The following is a 22,281-nucleotide window of genomic DNA, read 5'->3' on the forward strand; positions in this document are numbered from 1 at the left end:
CGCCCACTGGGTTAGTAGCTGGCTGCCTCACTACTAATAGAAGGGTTAAACCATCCTTAAAATATCCCAGTGATATAATGCAGAGCGTTGCAGATCGCAGACCTGTCAGTTTGTCAAATCAATCACATTCATTCATTCAATCGTATTTATTGAGCGCTTACTGTGTGCCGAGCTCACTAAGTGCTTGGAAGAGTACAATGCAACACAGTTGACAGACATGTTTCATGCCCACAACAAATTAACAAGAGAAGCAGTGTGGCCTTGTGGACAAAGTACGGGCCTGGGAGTCAGGGGACCTGGCAAATCCTCTTCTGCCATTCGTCTGTTGGGTGACCTCGGGTAAGTCACTTCCCTTTTCTGTGCCTTAGTTTCCCCAGTGGGGATTCAATACCTGTTCTCCCTCCTGTCTGTGTGATTCCCCTGTGGGACAGGAAGTTTATCCAGCCTGATCAACTTGTATCTAGCCCAGCGTATGACAAAGAGTAAGCGCTTAACGAAAACAAAAAAAGAAAGAATATCAGCAGTTGAAAGAACAGCCAGCAATGTGACTTTCTTTTAGCGTTTGTTGGCTAGATTTTGTGCTAAAAACAAACAAAAGAAGTAATTTCTCCCTTTGACATCTGTGTCTCCACCGCCTGGGACTTGGGGTGATCAAAATGCAGCTCGTTCTCAGTAACTGCCAACCTGAAGGTTTCCATCAAAACCTTGCACCTATGCACTACAGACTGATCTTAGCTGGATAATAGTAATAATAATCATAATGTTGGTATTTGTTAAGCGCTTACTACGGGCAGAGCACTGTTCTAAGCACTGGGGTAGATACAGGGTGATCAGGTTGTCCCATGTGAGGCTCACAGTTAATCCCCATTTTACATCAAACACCACTCGGAGACCCGAACTCTGCTAAGCACTCAATAAATACTATTGAATAAGTCACAAAAGAGAGAGAACAAAGTACAACAAAGACAAACTTCCACTAGTACCAAACTGGAGAATCCTTGGCACTTTTTGAGCATTTACCGTTTAGGAGAGTACAATGCAACAGAGTGGATAGACCTGAACCCTGCCCACAAGGAGCTTACAGTCCAGAGGAGGAGACAGACATTAAAAGAAGATCCAGATCGGGGAAATGGGAGAGTGTAAGATAAGTGCTGAGGGGTTTGAGGAGGGATGAGCATCAAAATGTTTAAATAATTTACACCCTACTATACAGGAAACACAGAGGGGAGGATGAAAAGGGTGGGGAAAAGAAGGGTTAGTCAGGGAAGACCTTAAATGGATTTCCTAAAATCACAACTTCTCCAAGAGGCCTTCCCTAAGTTCTCATTTCCCTCCCCTTAATAATAATAATAATAATAATGATGGCATTTGTGCTTGGCGCTTACTATGTGCCAAGCACTGTTCTGAGCACTGGGGTAGAATCAAGGTAATGATGATGACGGCATTGGTTAAGCACTTACTATGTGCCAAGCACTGCTTAGACTGCGAGCCCGTCATTGGGCAGGGATTGTCTCTACCTGTTGCCGAATTGTACATTTCAAGCGCATAGTACAGTGCTCTGCACGTAGTAAGCGTTCAATAAATACCATTGAATCAAAACCTGACACTTAGTAAATGCTTAAATACCATAGTTATTAATGATAATAATAATATTAAGGCACATTTTGGTGCCTCTGCAGCTTCCTCCGTGTAACATAAAGCCAAGATCCTGAGCTTGGTGGATCGCCTCTTAATAATAATAATTGTGGAATTTGTTAAGCACTAACTGTGTGCCAGCCACGTGGGGCTCAGAGTCTCAATCCCCATTTTCCAGATGAGGTAACTGAGGCTCAGAGAGGTGAAGTGACTTGTCCAAGGCCACACAGGCAGACTGGGATTAGAACTCAGGACGTGCTGACTGCCAGGTCCGTGCCTTCCCCGCTACGCCATCCTCTTGGACGGCTCCGCAAATCGCGCCGTCACTCACCCGCGGTCCCCAAGCTGAGCAGGACGGCTACCCACAGCGTCCAGAAGGAAATGAGAATGATAAATGTCCACAGCGGCTGGAGGAACAGGAAAGGAGAGTCGCCGATGGTTTTATTCATGACTCGGATAAGTTCTATGGCCAACGGAATCCTCTTCCTCAAAGCAAAAATCAGAAGGAGCAGAATCACCTGGTAAGGAAGGCAAGAGATACAGTTCTCTGAGCGAGCAAACTCACCAGCTCCAGCTGCAGCACGGATCGGGTTGGCCTGAGGACCAAACGATCCATCATACTGATAATAATAATGGTACTTATTAAGTGCTTACTCTGTGCCAAGCACTGGGGGAGATGCAAGTTAATCAGATTGGACACATTCCCTGTTCCACTTGTGGCTCGCACTCCTAATCCCCATTTTCCAGATGAGGGAACGGAGACCCAGAGAAGTTGAAGTGACTTGCCCAAAGTCACAGGGCAGACATGTGGCACAACCAGGATTAGAACCCAGGTCCTTCTGATTCCCAGGCCTTGCGCTCTATCCGCTAAGCCCCGCTGCTTCTCATTTATTGAGTGCTTACTGTGTGCAGAGCACTGTACTAAGCACTTGGGGGAATATAATACGACAGAGCTAGTAGGCATATTTCCTGTCCACAACGCGCTTCTGGAGAGATCGGAAAACAGTCGTGTGGAGCCCGGGTGGAGCTTAACTAGTAGTGGGTAGCCCCGGGACCGGATTGAGGACTCCTCTAGGCTGGGTGGGGAGGGGGTGGTGACTTCTGGCCGAGAAGGCTTGCGATATTCTTGACCCAGCACCAAAGTCCCCGAAAGCAGGGACAGTGTTTACCTACCCTGGCTGGTACTTAAGTAATAATAACAATTATGGTACTTTTTAAGTGCTTACTAAGTTTCAAGCACTGTTCTAAACACTGGGGTAGATACAAGTTAATCAGGTTGGACACAGTCCCTGTCCCACATGCGGTTCCCACTCTAAATTCCCATTTTACAGATGAGGTCACCGAGGCCCAGAGAAGTAAAATGACTCGCCCAAGGTCACACAGCAGACAAGGGGTGGAGTCAGAAGTAGAAAAGGTCCTTCTGACTCCCAGGCTGGTGCTTGATCCACTAAGCCACGCTGCTGATCACTATGCGAGAAGCACTGTTCTAAGCACTCGGGTGGATATAACGTAAGTTTGGCCAGTCCCTTGCCTAGATGGGTTTCACAGTCTAAGTAGGAGGGAGAACAGGTCCTGAATCCCCATTTTCCAGATGAAGAGACTGAGGCAGAGAGAAGACTCCTAGACTGAAAGCTTGTTGTGGGCAAGGAACGTGTCTACCAACTCCGTTAAACCGAACTCTCCCAACTAGCGTGGCTCAGTGGAAAGAGCGCGGGCTTAGGAATCAGAAGTCATGGGTTCCAAGCCCGGCTCCGCCGCCTGTCAGCTGGGTGACTTTGGGCAAGTCACTTCACTTCTCTGGGCCTCAGTGACCTCATCTGGAAAATGGGGATTAAGACTGTGAGCCTCATGTGGGACGACCTGATGACCCTGTATCTACCCCAGCGCTTAGAACAGTGCTCGGCACATAGTAAGCGCTTAATACATACCAACATTAAACTACTCAGTAGAGTGCTCTGCACACAATAAGCGCTCAATAAATACATCTGATCAAGTGATTGATTGACTTGTCCAAGCTCACCTAGCAGATACCCTGTATCTATCCCAGCGCTTAGAACGGTGCTCTGCACATAGTCAGTGCTTAACAAATACCAACATCATCATTATTATTATTATTATTATAGAATTCAAGTTCTCTGACTCCCACATTCGTGTTCTTTCCAGGATGCCACAGTGCCTCTTCTCTCCCAAGTGCTTAGTGGAGGGCTCTGCACACGGTAAACACTCAATAAATACCACTGATTGATTGATACAAGTTCCAGAAACCAAGAACCTGGGCCTCTTAGGGCATTCCAGCCTTGCCCCTTCCCAGTGCTCTCCCAATCAATGTTGGTATTTGTTAAGCGCTTACTACGTGCCGAGCACTGTTCTAAGCGCTGGGGTAGACATAGGGGAATCGGGTTGTCCCACGAGGGGCTCACAGTCTTCATCCCCATTTTACAGATGAGGGAACTGAGGCACAGAGAAGCGAAGTGACTTGCCCACAGTCACACAGCTGACAAGCGGCAGAGCTGGGATTCGAACTCATGAGCCCTGACTCCAAAGCCCGTGCTCATTCCACTGAGCCACGCTGCTTCTCTAAGCACTTAGTACAGTGCTCTGCACGCAGTGAGCACTCAATAAATACAATTGAATGAATGATGTATCAACCCAGGCTTTGATCTGAGCTTGGGTCCTCATTCCTGGGGAGAACTTGAGGGTCCAGTCCAGTGAAGCATCTCTGGGTTGTTTACTTTGTCAGTCGTATTTATTGGGCGCTTACTGCGTGCAGAGAACTGTACTAAGTGCTTGGGAGAATACAATATAACAATAAACAGACACAATCCATGCCCGCAAGGAGTTTATTCACTCATTCATTCAATAGTATTTACTGAGCGCTTACTATGCGCAGAGCACTGTACTAAGCGCTTGGAATGGACAGATCGGAAACAGAGACGGTCCCCGCCCATTGACGGGCTTTTACAGTCTACATTCTAGAGGTGAGCTGTGCTTGCCCTCAGTGATTTTGGAGGTTCAGGTGAGCAGGCAGCAAGCCTGTTGAAACAGAAGGAAGGTGAAACAGCCCTAAACGCCGGAATTACAAGCTGCTCCTTAGGTAGCCCCGGGCCCGATAACTCCCAGAGCCAGAGGTGCAAGGAGAGAAATCGGACCGGCCGAAATGTTTGAGAGAAGGCCCGGCACCCTCAGTTCACCCTCCTCAGGACCTCGTTAGGGCCCAAACGGCTCATTTGCCAATGAGAAGCAGCATGGCCAAGTGGATAGAGCACGGGCCTGGGAGTCAGAAGGACCTGGCTTCTAATTCCGGCTTCCTCACTTGTCTGCTGTGGGACCTTGGGGAAGTCACTTCACTTCTCTGGGCCTCAGTTCCCTCATCTGTAAAATAGGGATTGGGATTGTGAGCCCCGTGGGGGAGAGGGACTGTGTCCAATCGGATGGTTTTGTATCTATCCCAGCGTTTAGAATGTGTCGAAGAGAGAGATTAGAAGAGGCGATTCTCAAGACTGAGACAAGCTGGGAGCCCAAGATGAACATCATTTCATTCATTCAGTCGTATTTATGGAGCATTTACTGTTTTCAGGGCACTGTACTAAGCACTTGGGAGAGGACAATGCAACAATAAACGACACATTCGCTGCCCACAAGGATCTTGCAGGCCAGAAGTGTCCTTGTACCACTTCGCAGACGAGCCAAGAGCGAGCAAGAATTTTGAATGCCTAGCACGTAGTAAGCAATTAAATACCCTTTTTTTCTTTAAAAAAAAGCAGCTCTGGAGTAGATACAAGCCAATCAGATTGGACACAGTCCATTTTTTTTAATGGTATGGGTTAAGCACTTACTACGTGCCAGGCCTTGACTAAGCACTGGGGTAGCCGTACATTAATCATGTTGGACACAAAGGGCTTAATCCCCATTTTATAGATGAGGGAACTGAGGCCCAGAGAAGTGAAGTGACATGCCCAAGGTCACAGAGCAGAAAAACCTAGGTCCTTCCGACTCCCAGGCCCATGCTCTATCAACTAGGTCATGCCGTACCTCACAATAATACCTCACAGGCTGTAGCTGGAGGTGCGATCCTCAAAAGCAGTTGCCAGCCCTTCCTTCACAAACCGGAAAACAGACTTTTGAAAGTGTGTAGTAATAATAATAATAATGCTGGTATTTGTTAAGCGCTTACTATGTGCCGAGCACTGTTCTAAGCGCTGGGGGAGACACAGGGGAATCAGGATGTCCCACGTGGGGCTCACAGTCTTCATCCCCATCTTACAGATGAGGGAACTGAGGCCCAGAGAAGTGAAGTGACTTGCCCACAGTCACACAGCTGACAAGCGGCAGAGCTGGGATTCGAACTCATGACCTCTTTCCACGGAGCCACGCTGCTTCTCTAAAGGTACCTTCTGGTAGGTACCTTTGGTCACAAATCAGTCCTCCGTGTTTGTCGATCATCACCGACAGCAGGGGTAAAAGTGAAAATATTTAAGTGGAATGCAGCCACTGCCAGGGAAGTACAATAGCTTCCAAACTGGAACAGCTGTTGCCGACTTCTTTTAGGAGAACCAGGTTCCCATCTGTTCCCGTTTCCTTTCACCCCCGACCAATAGCAGTTTCTTCTATTACAAAGGAAGGATGGGCAGACACCCGCTTCTCGGTCTTTCTTTTGGTTCTCTCCCATCGTCCTCTCTCTTTTTTCTTTTAGCCCTTGGGATTTCCAGGGGCCCTGCTGATCAGCACGTCTGTCTTCTTCTTTGCCCCTTCATTAACTCATCCGCACCTCTCGGCTTCTGAGTTTGTCCTCGGGTCACGACTCCTTTGAGAAACGTTTTCCCTTCCTTTTCCAGCCTCTCAGGCCTCTCCCAACAATCCACCGCTCTCCTTCACCCCCGCCCCCAGTCAGGGACCAAGTGACTCCCTAATCTGTTGGTGGCAATGAGGGGCCCTGAAGCCTCATTGCTTTTCTTGGGGGCTTTTGGGGGTGTTATAGATCCCTCATTGGACGCGACAACAAAAGATAGAAAGAGCAGCGATTCTTTTGAAGTGGGGTGTTGGAGAAGGCCTTTGCGAATTCCAAGGACTGCCCGGAAAACAAACAAATGGGTTTTGGAGCAAATTAAGCCAAGGTGATCTCTGGAAGGTCAAATGGCTCGACTTAGACTAGCATATTTTTGGAAACATCATTAGGAGAACTAATTCTCTGGAGAAGACACTAGGGCTAGACAAAGTCAAGGGAAAACATGGAAGAGGCAGAACGGCAGCTAGATGGATAGAGACCATATCAACATTAACAGAAGAACCGTTAGCAAGGTTACAGATTATGGCTGAAGACGGGATGTCCCATCTTCAGGAGGTCCACAGAGTCGCTATGAATCGGAAACGACTTGACGGCACTTGATAATAATAATAATGTTGGCATTTGTTAAGCGCTTACTATGGGCAGAGCACCGTTCTAAGCGCTGGGGTAGATACAGGGTCATCAGGCTGTCCCACGTGAGGCTCACAGTTAATCCCCATTTTACAGATGAGGTCACTGAGGCACAGAGAAGTCAAGTGACTTGCCCACAGTCACACAGCTGACAAGGGGCAGAGCCGGCAGTCGAACTCATGACCTCTGACTCCGAAGCCCAGGCTCTTTCCACCTGGGGTAGATACAAGGTAATTAGGTTGGATGCAGTCCCTGCCCCACATGGGGCTCACAGTCTTAATCCCCATTTTGCAGATGAGGGAACTGAGGCCCAGAGAAGTTAAGTGACTGATGATGACCATCCCAACTGGGCCAGCGGGGACAAAGGCTAAGCCAGTACGCATGACCGCTATTCCTCTCTTCTTTACAAGGACATAAACATTCTTAAGCCACCGCAAAATGATCCCAACTCCCTTCCTGGGCATTCGCGCTTCTTCATCTGTTAGCAGCTAAGGAGATCGTGTGACGGGGCAGCCGACCGCCTTAGAATTCCAACAGCCCAACCTCACCGAGTTAGGAAACAAAAGGTCTCCTGTCCTGGCTACCTCGTGTGTATTACAGGAAGTCTTCGACTGAAAACGTTTCAAGTTACGAAGAACGGTAGCGACAACATTTCTGGATTTACATCCCGTTTCAGTTTTTCAACCCGTCGGTTTCGACTTTCACAAAACCGGCGCCTTTGACGGCGCTAGCTCCGGGGGTTGCGGAGAAACAAAGGCCGTGAAGGGAAGAAGGGGGAAAGAGGAAAAAGTTTAAAGAAGGTGGCAGTGGGGAGGACGGATACTGGAGTAAGAGACCGTCACCTGATCTCAAGTTGGGATTCCCCCGGGGGAAGGGGGAATTGGCACCCGCTTTCCTTCCAGAGAAGTAAAAGTACATCAATAATAATAATAATAATGTTGGTATTTGTTAAGCGCTTACTATGTGTAGAGCACTGTTCTAAGCGCTGGGGTAGACACAGGGGAATCAGGTTGTCCCACGTGGGGCTCACAGTCTTCATCCCCATTTTACAGATGAGAGAACTGAGGCCCAGAGAAGTTAAGTGACTTGCCCACAGTCACACAGCTGACAGGCGGCAGAGCTGGGATTCGAACTCATGAGCCCTGACTCCAAAGCCCGTGCTCTTTCCACTGCGCCACGCTGCCTCTCGTGCCACATCACCCTCTCAGCCTCAATATAAATACGTAAAGGTAGCTATATTACTCACCTATAAATTGACCAGGTACACGATTCTGGGTAACTTTGGTAAAACAACGTATCCTACCTGGTTCCTCCATAATAATAATAATAATAATAATGTTGGTATTTGTTAAGTGCTTACTATGTGCCGAGCACTGTTCTAAGCGCTGGGGTAGATAGTGGGTAATCAGGTTGTCCCACGTGAGGCTCACAGTCTTCATCCCCATTTTACAGATGAGGTAACTGAGGCACAGAGAAGTGAAGTGACTTAATAATAATAATGTTGGTATTTGTTAAGCGCTTACTCTGTGCAGAGCACTGTTCTAAGCGCTGGGGGAGACACAGGGGAATCAGGTTGTCCCACATGGGGCTCACAGTCTTCATCCCCATTTTACAGATGAGGGAACTGAGGCCCAGAGAAGTGAAGTGACTTGCCCAAAGTCACACAGCAGACAAGTGGCCGAGCCGGGATTCGAACCCATGACCGCTGACTCCCAAGCCCGGGCTCTTTCCACTGAGCCACGCTACATCATGCCTAAGAGAAAATTGGTCCTGACTTACATTTCCAATTAATCAATGTTATTTATTGAGCACTTGCTGGGAGCAGAGCACTGTACTAAACGCACGGGAAAGTATGATACAACAGAGTCGATAGATGCGATCCATTCATTCATTCAATCGCATTTATTGAGCTCTTACTGTATGCAAAGCACTGTACTGAGCGCCTGGGAGACTATCACACAACAACAGACGGACACGTTCCCTGCTCACAACGAGCTCATAGTTGAGAAGGGGGAGACAGACATTAATATGCATACATACATAAATAAACAGATATATACTACGTGCTGTGGGGAAAGGAGAGAGGATAAACGAAGGGAGCAAGTCAAGGTGACGCAGAAGGGAGTGGGAGAAGAGGAGAGAAGGGCTTAGTCAGGGAAGGCGTCTTTGGAGGAGACGTGCCTTCATTAAAGCTTTAAAGAGGGGAGAGTAAATGTCTGTCGGATTTGAGGAGGGAGGGTGTTCCAGGCCAGAGGCAGGATGCGGGCGAGAGGTCGGCGGTGAGATAGACGAGATCGAGGAACAGTGAGAAGGTTGGCATTAGAGGAGCCAAGTGTGCGGAATGGACTGTAGTACGAGAGTAGCCAAGTTCGGCAGGACGGAGTGAGGTGATTGACTGCTTTAAGATTCCTGCCCACAGGAGTTTACAGTCTCGGTGGGAGACAGACGTTAAAATAGATTAGAGACAGGGGAACTAATAGAGTAATTAAGATAGTTTCCGGGAACTGTGTCCTAAGTCCAAGTGTTGTCTAAACCTGGAGGCACACATTGATAAAGGAAAATATTAAACTTCCAGACCATATCATCAGGATGCAGGCGTAGCGAAGCTGCTCGGTTATTAAGTTGTCTCCATTAACGAGGGAATGAAAATGGCAGGATGTAAGTAAAACAGCGTGTGTCCACTGAGGCACGGACTTGAAAGAGACTAAGAGGTCTCTTCAAAGGGTTAGTTTCCTCCCGTGCAAATTTCAAAGCAGCTATCGTATTTTTAGGGGAAGGAAAATCCCTGCGCTTTGCCACGGTCGGGCACTAGAGTAAAATAATGATAACCGTAATCACTGTGCATTTGTTAAGCGCTTACTATGATGTGCCACACGCTCTCTGTACTAAGCGCTGGGGTAGATACAAGGTGATCAAGGTTCCACATGGGACTCACAGTCTAAGTAGGATTGGATCCCCATTTTGCAGATGAGGGAACTGAGGCATGGAGAAGGGAAGTGACTTCACCAAGGTCATTCAGCAGGCAACTAGACTGTAAGCTCATCGTGGGCGGGGAATGTGCCTGCTTATTGTTGTAGTGTGCTCTCCCAAGCGCTTAGTACAATGCTCTGAACACAGGAAGCGCTCAATCAATACGACCGAACCGACACCTGGCAGAGCTGGGAACAAGAACCCAGGTCCTCCCACTCCCAAGCCCGTGAACTTTCCACTAGACCACGCTGCTTCCTTCAAGCCGATGAGACTGTGAGCCCGTCATCGGGCGGGGATCGTCTCTATCTGTGGCCCAACTGTACATTCCAAGCGCTCAGTACAGTGCTCTGCACATAGGAAGCGCTCAATACTATTGAATGAAGTCACTGCTCCCTTCTTGGCTTTCTAGAGTGAGGCAGTTCCTTACCGTGATGACTGTCGATACGACAGAAAAGCCCAGTAAAAACTTCATGTTTTCCTTTTCCGTGTCCAGCTCCGTGCTGATGCCGTTGACGTAGTCGTAATACAGCCACCATAAGACACCGGAGACAACTGGAAAATAAACAGCAATTACAGGCAATACTTTTGGAAGGAGAGAAGAATCTTCCAGGCTTAGTCTGTGGTACACCAGATAAATCAAATTACTGCATACCCTAGGCGGCCTCTCAAAAACAAGGTCCCAATCCACTCACGGCTTTAAGGGGAATCGTCACCAACTTGAAGGGCGCGTAGAAATAAACAGGCAGTCGACGTTGCCCACGGAGGCCCGGGGTTAAACGCAGTTAAGTCCAATCCTCGAGGGAGTTGTCGCTGAAAGTGTGCGTGCATAATAATAACGATAATAATGTTGGCATTTGTTAAGCGCTTACGACGCGCAGAGCACCGTTCTAAGCGCTGGGGGAGATACAGGGTCATCAGGCTGTCCCACGTGAGGCTCACGGTCTTGATCCCCATTTTACAGATGAGGTAACTGAGGCACAGAAAAGTGAAGTGACTCGCCCACAGTCGCACAGCTGACAAGGGGCAGAGTCGGCATTCGAACCCATGACCGCTGACTCCCAAGCCCGGGATCTTGCCGCTGAGCCACGCTGCTTCTCATGTGTGGCTGGGAGCGCGTGCGCGTGTGTGTGTGTTTGTATTATAGAGAAGCAGCGTGGCTTAGTGGAAAGAGCCCGGGCATGGTAGTCAGAGGTCATGGGTTCGAATCCTGGCTCTGCCATTTGGCAGCTGTGGCACTTCACTTCTCTGTGCCTCAGTTACGTCATCTGTAAAATGGGGATTAACTGTGAGCCTCACGTGGGACAACCTGATGACCCTGTATCTCCCCCAGCGCTTAGAACAGTGCTCTGCACATAGTAAGCGCTTAACAAATACCAACTTCTATCCCAGCTCTGCCACTTGTCAGCTGTGTGACTGTGGGCAAGTCACTTCACTTCTCTGGGCCTCAGTTCCCTCATCTGTAAAATGGGGATTAACTGTGAGCCTCACGTGGGACAACCTGATGACCCTGTATCTACCCCAGCACTTAGAACAGTGCTCTGCACATAGTGAGCGCTTAACAAATACCAACATTATTATTATACATACAACTTGCATATATGTGTATTTCTAGATAGATATATAGATTTAAGGATATATAGATATAGATAGATTATATATATAGATATGTAGATATAAAGAGAAGCAGCGTGGCTTAGTGGAAAGAACACAGGCTTGGGAGTCAGAGGTCATGGGTTCTGATCCCACCTCCATCACTTGTCAGCTGTGTGACTTTGGGCAAGTCACTTAACTTCTCTGGGTCTCAGTTACCTCATCTGTAAAATGGGGTTGAAGACTGTAAGCCCCATGTAGGACAACCTGATTACCTTGGATCTTCTCCAGACCTTAGAAAGGTGGTTGGCACCTAGCAAGCACTTAAGAAACACCATCATTATTATATATATATATATATATATATATATATATATATATATATATGTATACACATACACACACACTCACATTCATTCATTCATTCAATCGTCTTAAGTACTTACTATGTGCCAGGCCTCAATTTCCTAACCTGTAAAATGGGGATTAAATACCTCTCTTCCACCCTACTTAGCCTGTGAGCCCCATGTGGGAGAGAAACTGTCTCCAATGTGATACAGCGCTTAGTACTGTGCTTGGCACAGGGTAAGTGAGCGTGGCTCAGTGGAAAGAGCACGGGCTTTGGAGTCAGGGCTCATGAGTTCGAATCCCTGCTCTGCCACTTGTCGGCTGTGTGACTGTGGGCAAGTCACTTCACTTCTCCGCGCCTCAGTTCCCTCATCTGTAAAATGGGGATTAAGACTGTGAGCCCCACGTGGGACAACCTGATTCCCCTGTGTCTACCCCAGCGCTTAGAACGGTGCTCTGCACATAGTAAGCGCTTAACAAATACCAACATTTTTTTTTAAGTGCTTAATAAATACCAAAATTATCACTATTACTCTCCCTCTCAGAATGCAGATACTACCATCAGCCTACCATCGCCCCAGATTTTAAATATCAACTACGCACATAAATATCAAGAGGCAACCTTAGAAAAAAACACATAAGAACATAAAAACCCCACAAATCAGCACAGGTTAGAGTTTTAGTACGTGGATTACTTGGGAAGGGGAGGAATTTGATGTTTTATCTCTATATAAACTTCTTTTGGTTTAACACAATTATAGATAACATGATTAAGCATAAGAGTACTTACACAATAAGCCCATTATAACCAGGGTAATAAAAATGTGAACCAGGAGGGTGGTGACACAGCGGAAGATGAAAACCATAGTAAAGGATAAGGCTGAAAAAAAGCATAATATGCAGCAAGGAATTATTCAATTATATCTAAACTTCTGGACACAGTAGCCGCTTAATAAATACTATTAAATAAAAAATGATAAATGATAAAGTAAAAAATGATTAAGTAAAAAATGATAAAAAATTTGGTGCAATTAACTAGACCAAATACTATTTAACTTTACATAAATGGTTGTGGACATTTTATGACATTCTTTGAATTTGAAATTTTAAAAAATTTAGTGTAAAAATCTTGAGATTGGACTTCAAACATTACGGTCTTCCATTTGTCCACAGTTTGAAATGAAACAGAGTAAATCAATTACATTTTAGGATTTTTTTTATGACACTTGTTAAACCCTTACTATGTGTCAAGCATTAATCTATCCTCTGGGATAGATACAAGTTTATCCCGCTGGACACAGTAGGAGAAAGGAGGATTTACTGCCCATTTTACAGATGAGGAAACGGAGGCACGGGGAAGTTAAGTAACTCTCTGCCACTCATCTGCTGGGTGACTGGGCAAATCACTTCACTTCTCTGTGTTTCAGTTGCCTCATCTGTCAAATGGGGATTGAGAGAGTGAGCCCCACCTGGAGCCAGGACTGTATCCAAACTGATTTGCTTATATTCATCCCATCCTGGCACATCGTAAGTGCTTAATATCGCTTTTTTCCCCCAGGGTCATACAACAAGCAATAGGCAGAGCCAGAATTAGAATCCAGAACCTCTGACTGTCTTTCCACGAGGCCATGCTACATCTCTCAGTGGCATAAACAAGAATGGCATAAAATGCTTCAGTTCAAATTTTATTGGTAATCTTAAAATGATAAATGTCTAAAAAATTTTCAGCCAATGACATCCAACCCCCACCCAACTGATTGCTATTGTTTTTGTCTGCCCGTCTCCCCCGATTAGACTGTAAGCCCGTCAAAGGGCGGGGACTGTCTCTATCTGTTACCGATTTGTACATCCCAAGCGCTTAGTACATTGCTCTGCACATAGTACGCGCTCAATAAATGCTATTGAATGAATGAATGAATGAATGAATGAATGATAAAAATATAAATCAGATCCCCTGTAATCCCGCTGTAACCCAACTACGCATAATTTAAACGTGAAATGTAGTCTATATTCCACTGTTAAAAATGTGTTTCCACATCCAACATTACCTACTGCAAGGACACACAGACCAAGGACGGTTTCTCTTCCTGCCATTATTCCACCCAGGATGCGCTGCAAGGTGCCCACATCGTTAATCAAAACAGCCGCAAAAACGGAGTAGCATCCAGGCGTTTGAGGGAGACATCGGTTAAACAAGGGGAAGGATTTGCTGGAGAAAAACGAAAAAAAAAAAAAAGATGGGTGAAGAGGTGTAGTTTCCCCTCTCACGGTCGCACCTGGAGAGTTTCCAGTACCTTAACAGTCTCGACTACGGGAGGGAGAGTGAAGCAGAGGCCTGTCCATTCCATTCCTGGCTTGGCCAGTGGCTAGCGAGACTGGCTGGCTACAAGTCAAAACTCACCCGTGCAGGGCAGCAGCGGCATGGGAGAGTCGGAGGCGGAGACTCAGGTTGACTGCGCGGAAGGAGGCAGTGGTAAACCACCTGTGTATTTTTACCAAGAAAGTTCTATGGATCCACTACCAGAATGATTGCGGGTGCGGGGGAGGATGGGGCATTTTGGAAGAATGTGTCCACGGCATTGCTATGGGTCAGAGGCAACTCAACAGCATAAGACAAGACAAGAAGAGGTATCTATCAGAAGTTCAGGCATCGACTCACAGACTAAAACACATACACACCGTAGTGAAAGAGATTTAATCTGTTGATGATGATGTTGGTATTTGTTAAGCACTTACTATGTGCAGAGCACTGTTCTCAGCGCTGGGGGAGATACAGGGTAATCAGGTCGTCCCACGTGAGGCTCACAGTTAATCCCCATTTTACAGATGAGGTAACCGAGGCACAGAGAAGTTGAGTGACTCGCCCACAGTCACACAGCTGACAGGTGGCAGAGCCGGGAGTCGAACTCATGACCTCTGACTCCGAAGCCCAGGCTCTTTCCACTGAGCCACGCTGCTCTTGTTGTCCACAGGAGGCAAGGTTCAATGAGAGAGGGAATTTCTCATTTCCTAATGGGGGAGGTGAATGCTGCCAAGCCACATTTCTTGGCGTTAAAAACAAAGCTGGCCGTATGGGATGTGGGATAGGTTAGATGGGTGACTATTAACAAGGTCAGTCAAAAGAAAAACCTCTAAACGGCTCTTCCTCTCTAGACACCAGCAGTCCATTCCAATCTCCATTCTACAATTCAATTAATCAATAGTACTTACTGAGCGCTCTTTGCAGAGCGCTGTATTAAGCGCTTGGGAGAGTACAAAACAACAGACTTCGCAGAAACATTTCCTGCCCATAACAAGTTTACAGTCCAGAGGGAAATAATTTACCTATTTAGCTACTCAGCTTTGCTTAAGGACAATAAATTCCCAGAAGACCCTAGGGACGGGAAGCAGGAAAGGACATACACTTGGCCTTGCTCTTTAGAATAATGATACTGTTGGTATTTGTAAAGCGCTTACTATGTGCCGAGCACTGTTCTAAGCGCTGGGGTAGATACAGGGGAATCAGGTTGTCCCACGTGAGGCGCACAGTCTTCATCCCCATTTTACAGATGAGGTAACTGAGGCACAGAGAAGTGAAGTGACTTGCCCACAGTCACCCAGCCGACAAGTGGCACAGCCTGGATTCGAACTCATGACCTCCGACGCCCAAGCCCAGGCTCTTTCCACTGAGCCACGCTGCTTCCCATTCAGCCACAAGCGACTGGCCTAACAAATGGCAGAGCTGGGACTAGAACCCACGACCTTTTAGGTCTGTTCTCTACAGATTAAGGATAAGGAAAATTATGATAGAATAATAATGATTATTACTGTTGCTGAAGCCACCTGGATGCACCTGAAAAGAGTCAGGAGCTCCAAACTGACGCAACCTGTGAGGGTGAATAATAATGATAATAAGCAGCGTGGCCTCATGGATAGACCACGGGCCTGGGAATCAGAAGGACCTGGGTTCTAATCCTAGCTCAACCACTTGTCTGCTGTGTGACCTAGGGCAAGTGACTTCACATCTCTGCGTCTCAGTTACTTTATCTGTAAAATGGGGATTAAGATTGTGAGCCCTATATAGGACAGGGACTGTGCCCAATATCTTAACTTGTATCTACTCCAGCGCTTAGCCTGGCACACAGTATGTGCTACTTACTTGCTTCTCCTACTATAACCCAACCTGCACACTTGGCTCCTGTGATACTAACCTTCTCACTGTACCTCGATCTCAAATATCTAGCTACCGACCTCTCGCCCACATCCTGCCTCTGGTCTGGAACCCTCTCCTTCCTCCTATCAGACAGATAATTGCTCTCCCCCACTTCAAGCCTTATTGAAGGTACATCTCCTAATAATAATAAGAATTATAGTGGTATTTTTTAAGTGCTTACTATGGGTACAAGCAAATCAGGTTGGACACAGTCCCTCCCCCGCATGGGGCTCACAGTTTCAATCTCCATTTTACAGATGAGGTAACTGACGCACAGAGAAGTGACGGGACTTGCCTAACATCCCACAGCAGACAGGTAGCAGAGTTGGGATTAGAACCCAGGTCCTTCTGAACCTTGGGCACGTAGTCTATCCATTAGGCCACGCTAAGCCCTCTTTTTCTCTTCTTCAACTCCCTTCTGCATCACCCCAACTTGCTCCATTTATTCATTCCCCCTCCCAGCCCCGCAAACACTTATGTACACATCTGAAATTTATTTATTTATATTAATATCTGTCTTCCCCTCTAGACCGTAAGCTCCCAAGCATTCAACACAGTGCTCTGCAGACAGTAAGCACTCGATAAATACGACTGACCCAAGTGCTTAACAGATGCCATTAAAATAATATTGAAAACAATAATAAGAAGTACTTACGTACCATTATTGTGTCCCAAACACTGTGCTAAAGACTGGTGTAAACGGAAGATAATCAGGTTGGACACAGTCCTAATCCCGAGAAGCAACGTGGCCTAGGAGTCAGAAGGACCTGATTTCTAATCCCAGCTCTGCCACTTATCTGCTGTGTGATCGTATGCAAATCACTTAATTTTCTGGGCCCCAATTCCCTCATTTGTAGAATTGGGATTAAGACTGTGAGCCCCAGGTGGGACAGGGACTGTGCCCAATCCACTTTGCTTGTATTCATTCATTCATTCATTCAATCAATCGTATTTATTGAATGCTTACTCTGTGCAAAGCACTGTATAAAGAGCTTGGGGAGATACAGTACAACAGTAGACACCTTCCCTGTTCACAATGAGCTCACAGTCTAGAGGGGGGGGACAGACATTAAAATACATAAGTAAATTATAATAAATATATATATATATACATATATATGCTGTGGAGATGGGAGGGAGTATGAATGAAGTGAGTGAGTCTGGGTGATGCAGTAATAGCAGTTGAAGGCCTGAATACCTCAGACAAAGGTGCTATAAATTACCCTATCATCGGAAATTTTCAGACTTCTTAAAATTGAATAAAAGTCTACAAAACTGTCCAATTCAAAAATCTTTCTGAACGCTGTTTTTTTAAAAAGTTCTTCCAATGGAAAAGAATGAAATTGAAGAAGCAAATGAAGTTCCTTAAAGGAAGAACTTGCAGGTAGAAATAAGGTCGACAGTCTAAGCAGGTTTGAGAGTTGTTGGCAGGGACTCTGTTGCCGACTTGTAAATTCCAAGCTCTTAGTAGAGTGTTCTGCACACAGTATGCGCTGAATAAATTTGACTGAATGAATCTTCCCCAGAGATTTTTCTTGAGCAATAATACAGATGCAATCTTATGTAATCAACACGCGAGTTGTCCTGAATACTACAGTTAACTTTGGTAAACAATGAAAAAAGCAGTCACTACTAAAAATATAGACTAGATATTAATCTTAAATTTAAAGAAATGTAGAGACTTCAAATATGGGGAACGAGGTCTATAACCAGCCGGATACTGCAAACGCCAAGACCGAAAGCCTACCTTGGGAGCTCAAAATGACCATGAGATTGAAAGAGTATTTTTCTCTTCCTCCGTATTAGACATGTCAGTACCTATGACAGGCAAAAATATTGCCCTTTCAAAAAAAAAAATATCAGCAAGCACTCAGTCAAGGAGGTCAAAAGTTTGGGGAGGAAGAAGGATTTTCACTTGCTTGGGAAAATTTGGTCACCATACAGATAAGCCACTCTGACCCTCACCACAACTAAGACTAAATGATTCTTCAAAATGAATGGACACTGAAATGAATGCACGAGTTGTGTCGATAGCCAACAGCGGAAGGGAGGAGACATAAAGAGCGTTCGAGAACACCTGATTCTGGATTTTCTGTGTATTTGCTTTTTTTTTTTTTAATGGTCTTTGTTGAATTCTTTCTATGTTCCGGACTAAGAGCTGAGGTAGACACAAGCTAATCAGGTTGGACACGGTCCATGTCACACATGGGCTCACAGTCTCCCCATTTTACAGATGAGGGAATTGAGGCACAGAGAAGTGACGTGACTTCCCCAAGGTCATACTGCAGACAAGTAGAGACCAGATCCTGCTGACTCCCAAACCCAGGCTCTATCCACTAGGCCACGCTGCTTCTCATTAACTGTGCCAACAGATAGTGAGCTTTGACAGGGGCTGCCTGATCTAATTTCCTAGAAGCTACCCCAGTGCTCGGCAAAGAGCAATCATTTAATAAATACCACTTAACTAGGTACCAAATAGAATAAATTCAACCAAGTCCATCACCAAATCCTTCACTAGAATTCGAGCAAGCAGTAAAATGGATTGATTTATTGAAGTTTCACTTCCTCTTTCACTTTCCACCCTCTGGTAGAATTACTGATGAGTAGTGAAACATCAAGGGTGGGCAAGAAAAGGAAGAAGAGAAACAAAGAGTATGGGCTACCCGCAAAAGGACCTCAACTGGAAGTCAGACGAGAGACAATAGCTGCTGTTTACAGCTACAATCCTTGATCTTTTAAAGGTGGAAATACACAAACTGCTGGAAAAAGGATAAAAAGAAAATAGAACCACACGACATTAGTTCCTCTGAATAGCAGACGTCCTTCCCCTCCATCGTAAAGGCCACCCCCACGATCCCAATGCTCATCATACCCTGTAAGAGCCCATTAGACTGTAAACTCATTGTGGTCAGGGAATGTCTACCAATTTTATCAAACTATACTCTCCCAAGTGTTTATTACAGAGCTCTGTGCCCAGTGAGTGCTCAATCAACACCACCGACTGATTGACTTGATTACTGTATCAACCTCCTCACTGGTCTCCCTGCCTCCACCCTGGATATACTTCGATCTGCTCTACTCCAGCGCTTCGTACAGTATCTGGCACATAGTAAGCTCATTCATTCAACTGTATTTATTGAGTGCTTACTATCTGCAGAGCACTGTACTAAGCACTTGGGGATATGTGGGCAAGTCACGTCACTTGTCTGTGCCTCAGTTCCCTCATCTGTAAAATGGGGATGAAGACTGTGAGCCTCACGTGGGACAACCTCATTCCCCCGTATCTACCCCAGCGCTTAGAACAGTGCTCTGCAAGTAGTGAGCGCTTAACAAATACCAACCTTATTATTATTGCAATTCAGCAACAAATAGGGACAATCTCTGCCCACACAAATACCACAATTATTATCATCACATGGGGGTCACAGTCTATAGGATGGCTGAGCAGCTGAGGTTCACGTTCCACTGCGGTGATGAGAAACCTGGTCTGTCCTTGGCTTTCAGAAACAGCAAAAATCAGTCTGGACAATTTCTCGGAAATGAACGCAATTAGTGTCATCGGGTGACCTGCATGGGCCACAGACCTCTGGCTCCGCCTTTGCTGTTTCTGGAAGCCAGAGTCCGGCTGGGGCCTAAGTAGGCTCACGCTCTTATCCCTATTTTCCAGATGAGGTAACCGAGGCCCAGGGAAGTGAAGTGACTTGTCCAAGGTCACACAGCAGACATGTGGCAGAGGTGGGATTAGAACCCAGGTCCTTTTGACTCCCCAGGCTCATGCTCTATTAGACCACACTGCTTCTTGATGCAGATGCACTGAAAGTGAGTCTCTGACTAATTTGACTAATAAAGCAAATGACAATAACAGATTATATATGAAGTGTAATCACATGAATCTTTAGTCTGAATGAGGGCCGGCATCAAGTACCATTCATTCATTCAATCGTATTTATTGAGACACTTACTGTGTGCAGAGCGCTGTACTAAGTGCTTGGAAAGTACAAGTCGGCAACAAATAGAGACAATCCCTACCCCACAACAGGCTCACAGTCTAGAAAGGGGGAGACAGACCACCAAACAAAACAAGTAGACAGGCAGCAATAGCATCATCAACGCTTATTTGTAAAGGCCTCTGGGTTGGTTCCAGGGCTTCCCAGCATTTGAATCTATTAATAATAATAATAATGTTGGTATTTGTTAAGCGCTTACTATGTGCCGAGCACTGTTCTAAGCGCTGGGGTAGACATAGGGGAATCAGGTTGTCCCACGTGGGGCTCACAGTCTTTTTCAGGATAAGGTTTGGAGATCTTGGATTGAGCAAGACTCCTCATTCCCACACCCTAATAAGAATACCTGAAGTACTTTGCTAAGCACTTACTAAGGGCCAAGCACTGTACTGGGCACTGGGGTGGATACAAAATAATCAGACTGGACCTAGTCCAAACCCTGGTGAAGGGGACAAAACAACTCGGAGTATTGTTTCCTCCGTCATTTCCTGTCCTCATTCCACTTGAAGCAAGGCTCTGAGGCATTTGCTCTTCCTATAGCCTCCTCCCCTCTCAGGGTCGCACCTGGAGAGTTTCCAGTCCTCTACCCGTCATGACTACAGGAGGGAGAGTCAAGCAGAGACCTATCCATTCCATTCCTAGCTTGGCCAGTGGCTAATGAGTGGAAGGCCATCGGCTACAAGTCAAAACTCACTCAGGCTGGGCAGCAGCGGCACGGGAGAGAATCGAGGGCGGAGACCTGTTCACTGCATGGAACGGAGAAAATGGTAAACCACTTCTGGATTTTTACCAAGAAAACTCTATGGATCCACTACCGAAACGATTGCAGATGGAAGTGGGACGTTCCGGGAGAGATGTGTCTACGCCGTGGCTATGGGTTGGACACGACACGACAGCATAAAACAAGAACAACATATTGTCCTGCCCTTTGCTCATAGAGAAGCAGCATGGCGTAGTTTATAGAGCACGGGCCTGAGAGTCAGAAGGTCACAGGTTCTAATCCCAGCTCCGCCGTTTGTCTTCTGTATGACCTTGGGTAGGTCACTTCACTTCTCTGGGTTTCAGTTTCCTCATCTGTAAAATGGGGATTGGGACTGTGGGCCCCATGTGGAACAGGGGCTGCATCCAACCTGATTTAATTATATCCACCCCAGTGCTTAGTACAGCGCCTGGCATTCACTCATTCATTGATTCAATCATATTTACTGAGTGCCAAGCCTGTACTAAGTGCTTGGGACAGTTCAATATAACAACAAACAGACACATTCCTGCTCACAACGAGCTCAGAGCTAGTCTACGTGCTCACTGGCACATAGTAAGCACTTAAATTCCACAATTGTTATCATCATACTCCCTTCCGTGCCACCCTGACTTGTTCCCTTTGTTCTTCACCTCCCCAGCCCCACAGCACTGATTTAATAACAATTACTATATTACGTATTAATGTTAAGCTTATAAAAATAAGCATTTGTTACATGTCAAGCACTGTTTTAAGCGTTGGTGTAGAAACAAGTTAATCAGGCTGGACACAGTCCCTGTTCCACATGGGGCTCATACTCTTAGTGCACGTATCTGTAATATATCTGTAATTTATTTATATTAATGTCTGCCTCCCGCCCATCTAGACTCTAAGTCCACTGTGGGCTGAGAATGTGACCGTTTATTGTTGTATTATACTCTCCCACATGCTTAGTACAGTGCTCTGCACGCAGTTAGCGCTCACTAAATGACTGAATGAATGCATCATTATTATTAACTGAATCCCATCTCTATTTTTCCTGCCTTGACCCTCTTTTCTTTCCCACCTTCTAAAAAGGCAACTACAATACCTGATTATCTTATTTTCTGCATTTTACATGAACGTATCGAGACTCTTGGGGATGGTGGTTTCGACCAAACTCTGTAGACGGGTCCCAGTATTTAGTTCCTATTAAATGATGATGATGGTGTGAAATGCAAGCTTCCCTTGCATACTACAGAAGACCTATCTAGGTCTTCCTCCAAACTCTGCCCAATTAATCCTTTCACACACTTACAAATCAGTAACACTAATACATACTAATGATGGTACTTAATAATAATAATAATAATAATAATGTTGGTATTTGTTAAGTGCTTACTATGTG

General features: G+C 46.0%; 1 protein-coding gene across 2 annotated transcripts in view; it reads right to left on the bottom strand.

Moving 5' to 3' along the window:
* SLC44A3 (solute carrier family 44 member 3) overlaps positions 1-22,281 on the bottom strand; it is a 128,830-nt gene that overhangs the window by 94,515 nt on the left and 12,034 nt on the right. For both annotated transcript variants that reach the window (XM_029063923.1, XM_029063920.2), the window contains 4 exons: positions 14,008-14,168; positions 12,750-12,839; positions 10,449-10,573; positions 1,967-2,153 (listed from right to left, as the gene is read on the bottom strand). In XM_029063923.1, coding sequence (XP_028919756.1) covers positions 1,967-2,153; positions 10,449-10,573; positions 12,750-12,839; positions 14,008-14,168 — 563 coding nt within the window. The remainder of the gene's footprint in view (positions 1-1,966; positions 2,154-10,448; positions 10,574-12,749; positions 12,840-14,007; positions 14,169-22,281) is intronic.

Source organism: Ornithorhynchus anatinus, chromosome 4, assembly GCF_004115215.2.
Source record: "Ornithorhynchus anatinus isolate Pmale09 chromosome 4, mOrnAna1.pri.v4, whole genome shotgun sequence".
NCBI classification, from domain to species: Eukaryota; Metazoa; Chordata; class Mammalia; order Monotremata; family Ornithorhynchidae; genus Ornithorhynchus; species Ornithorhynchus anatinus.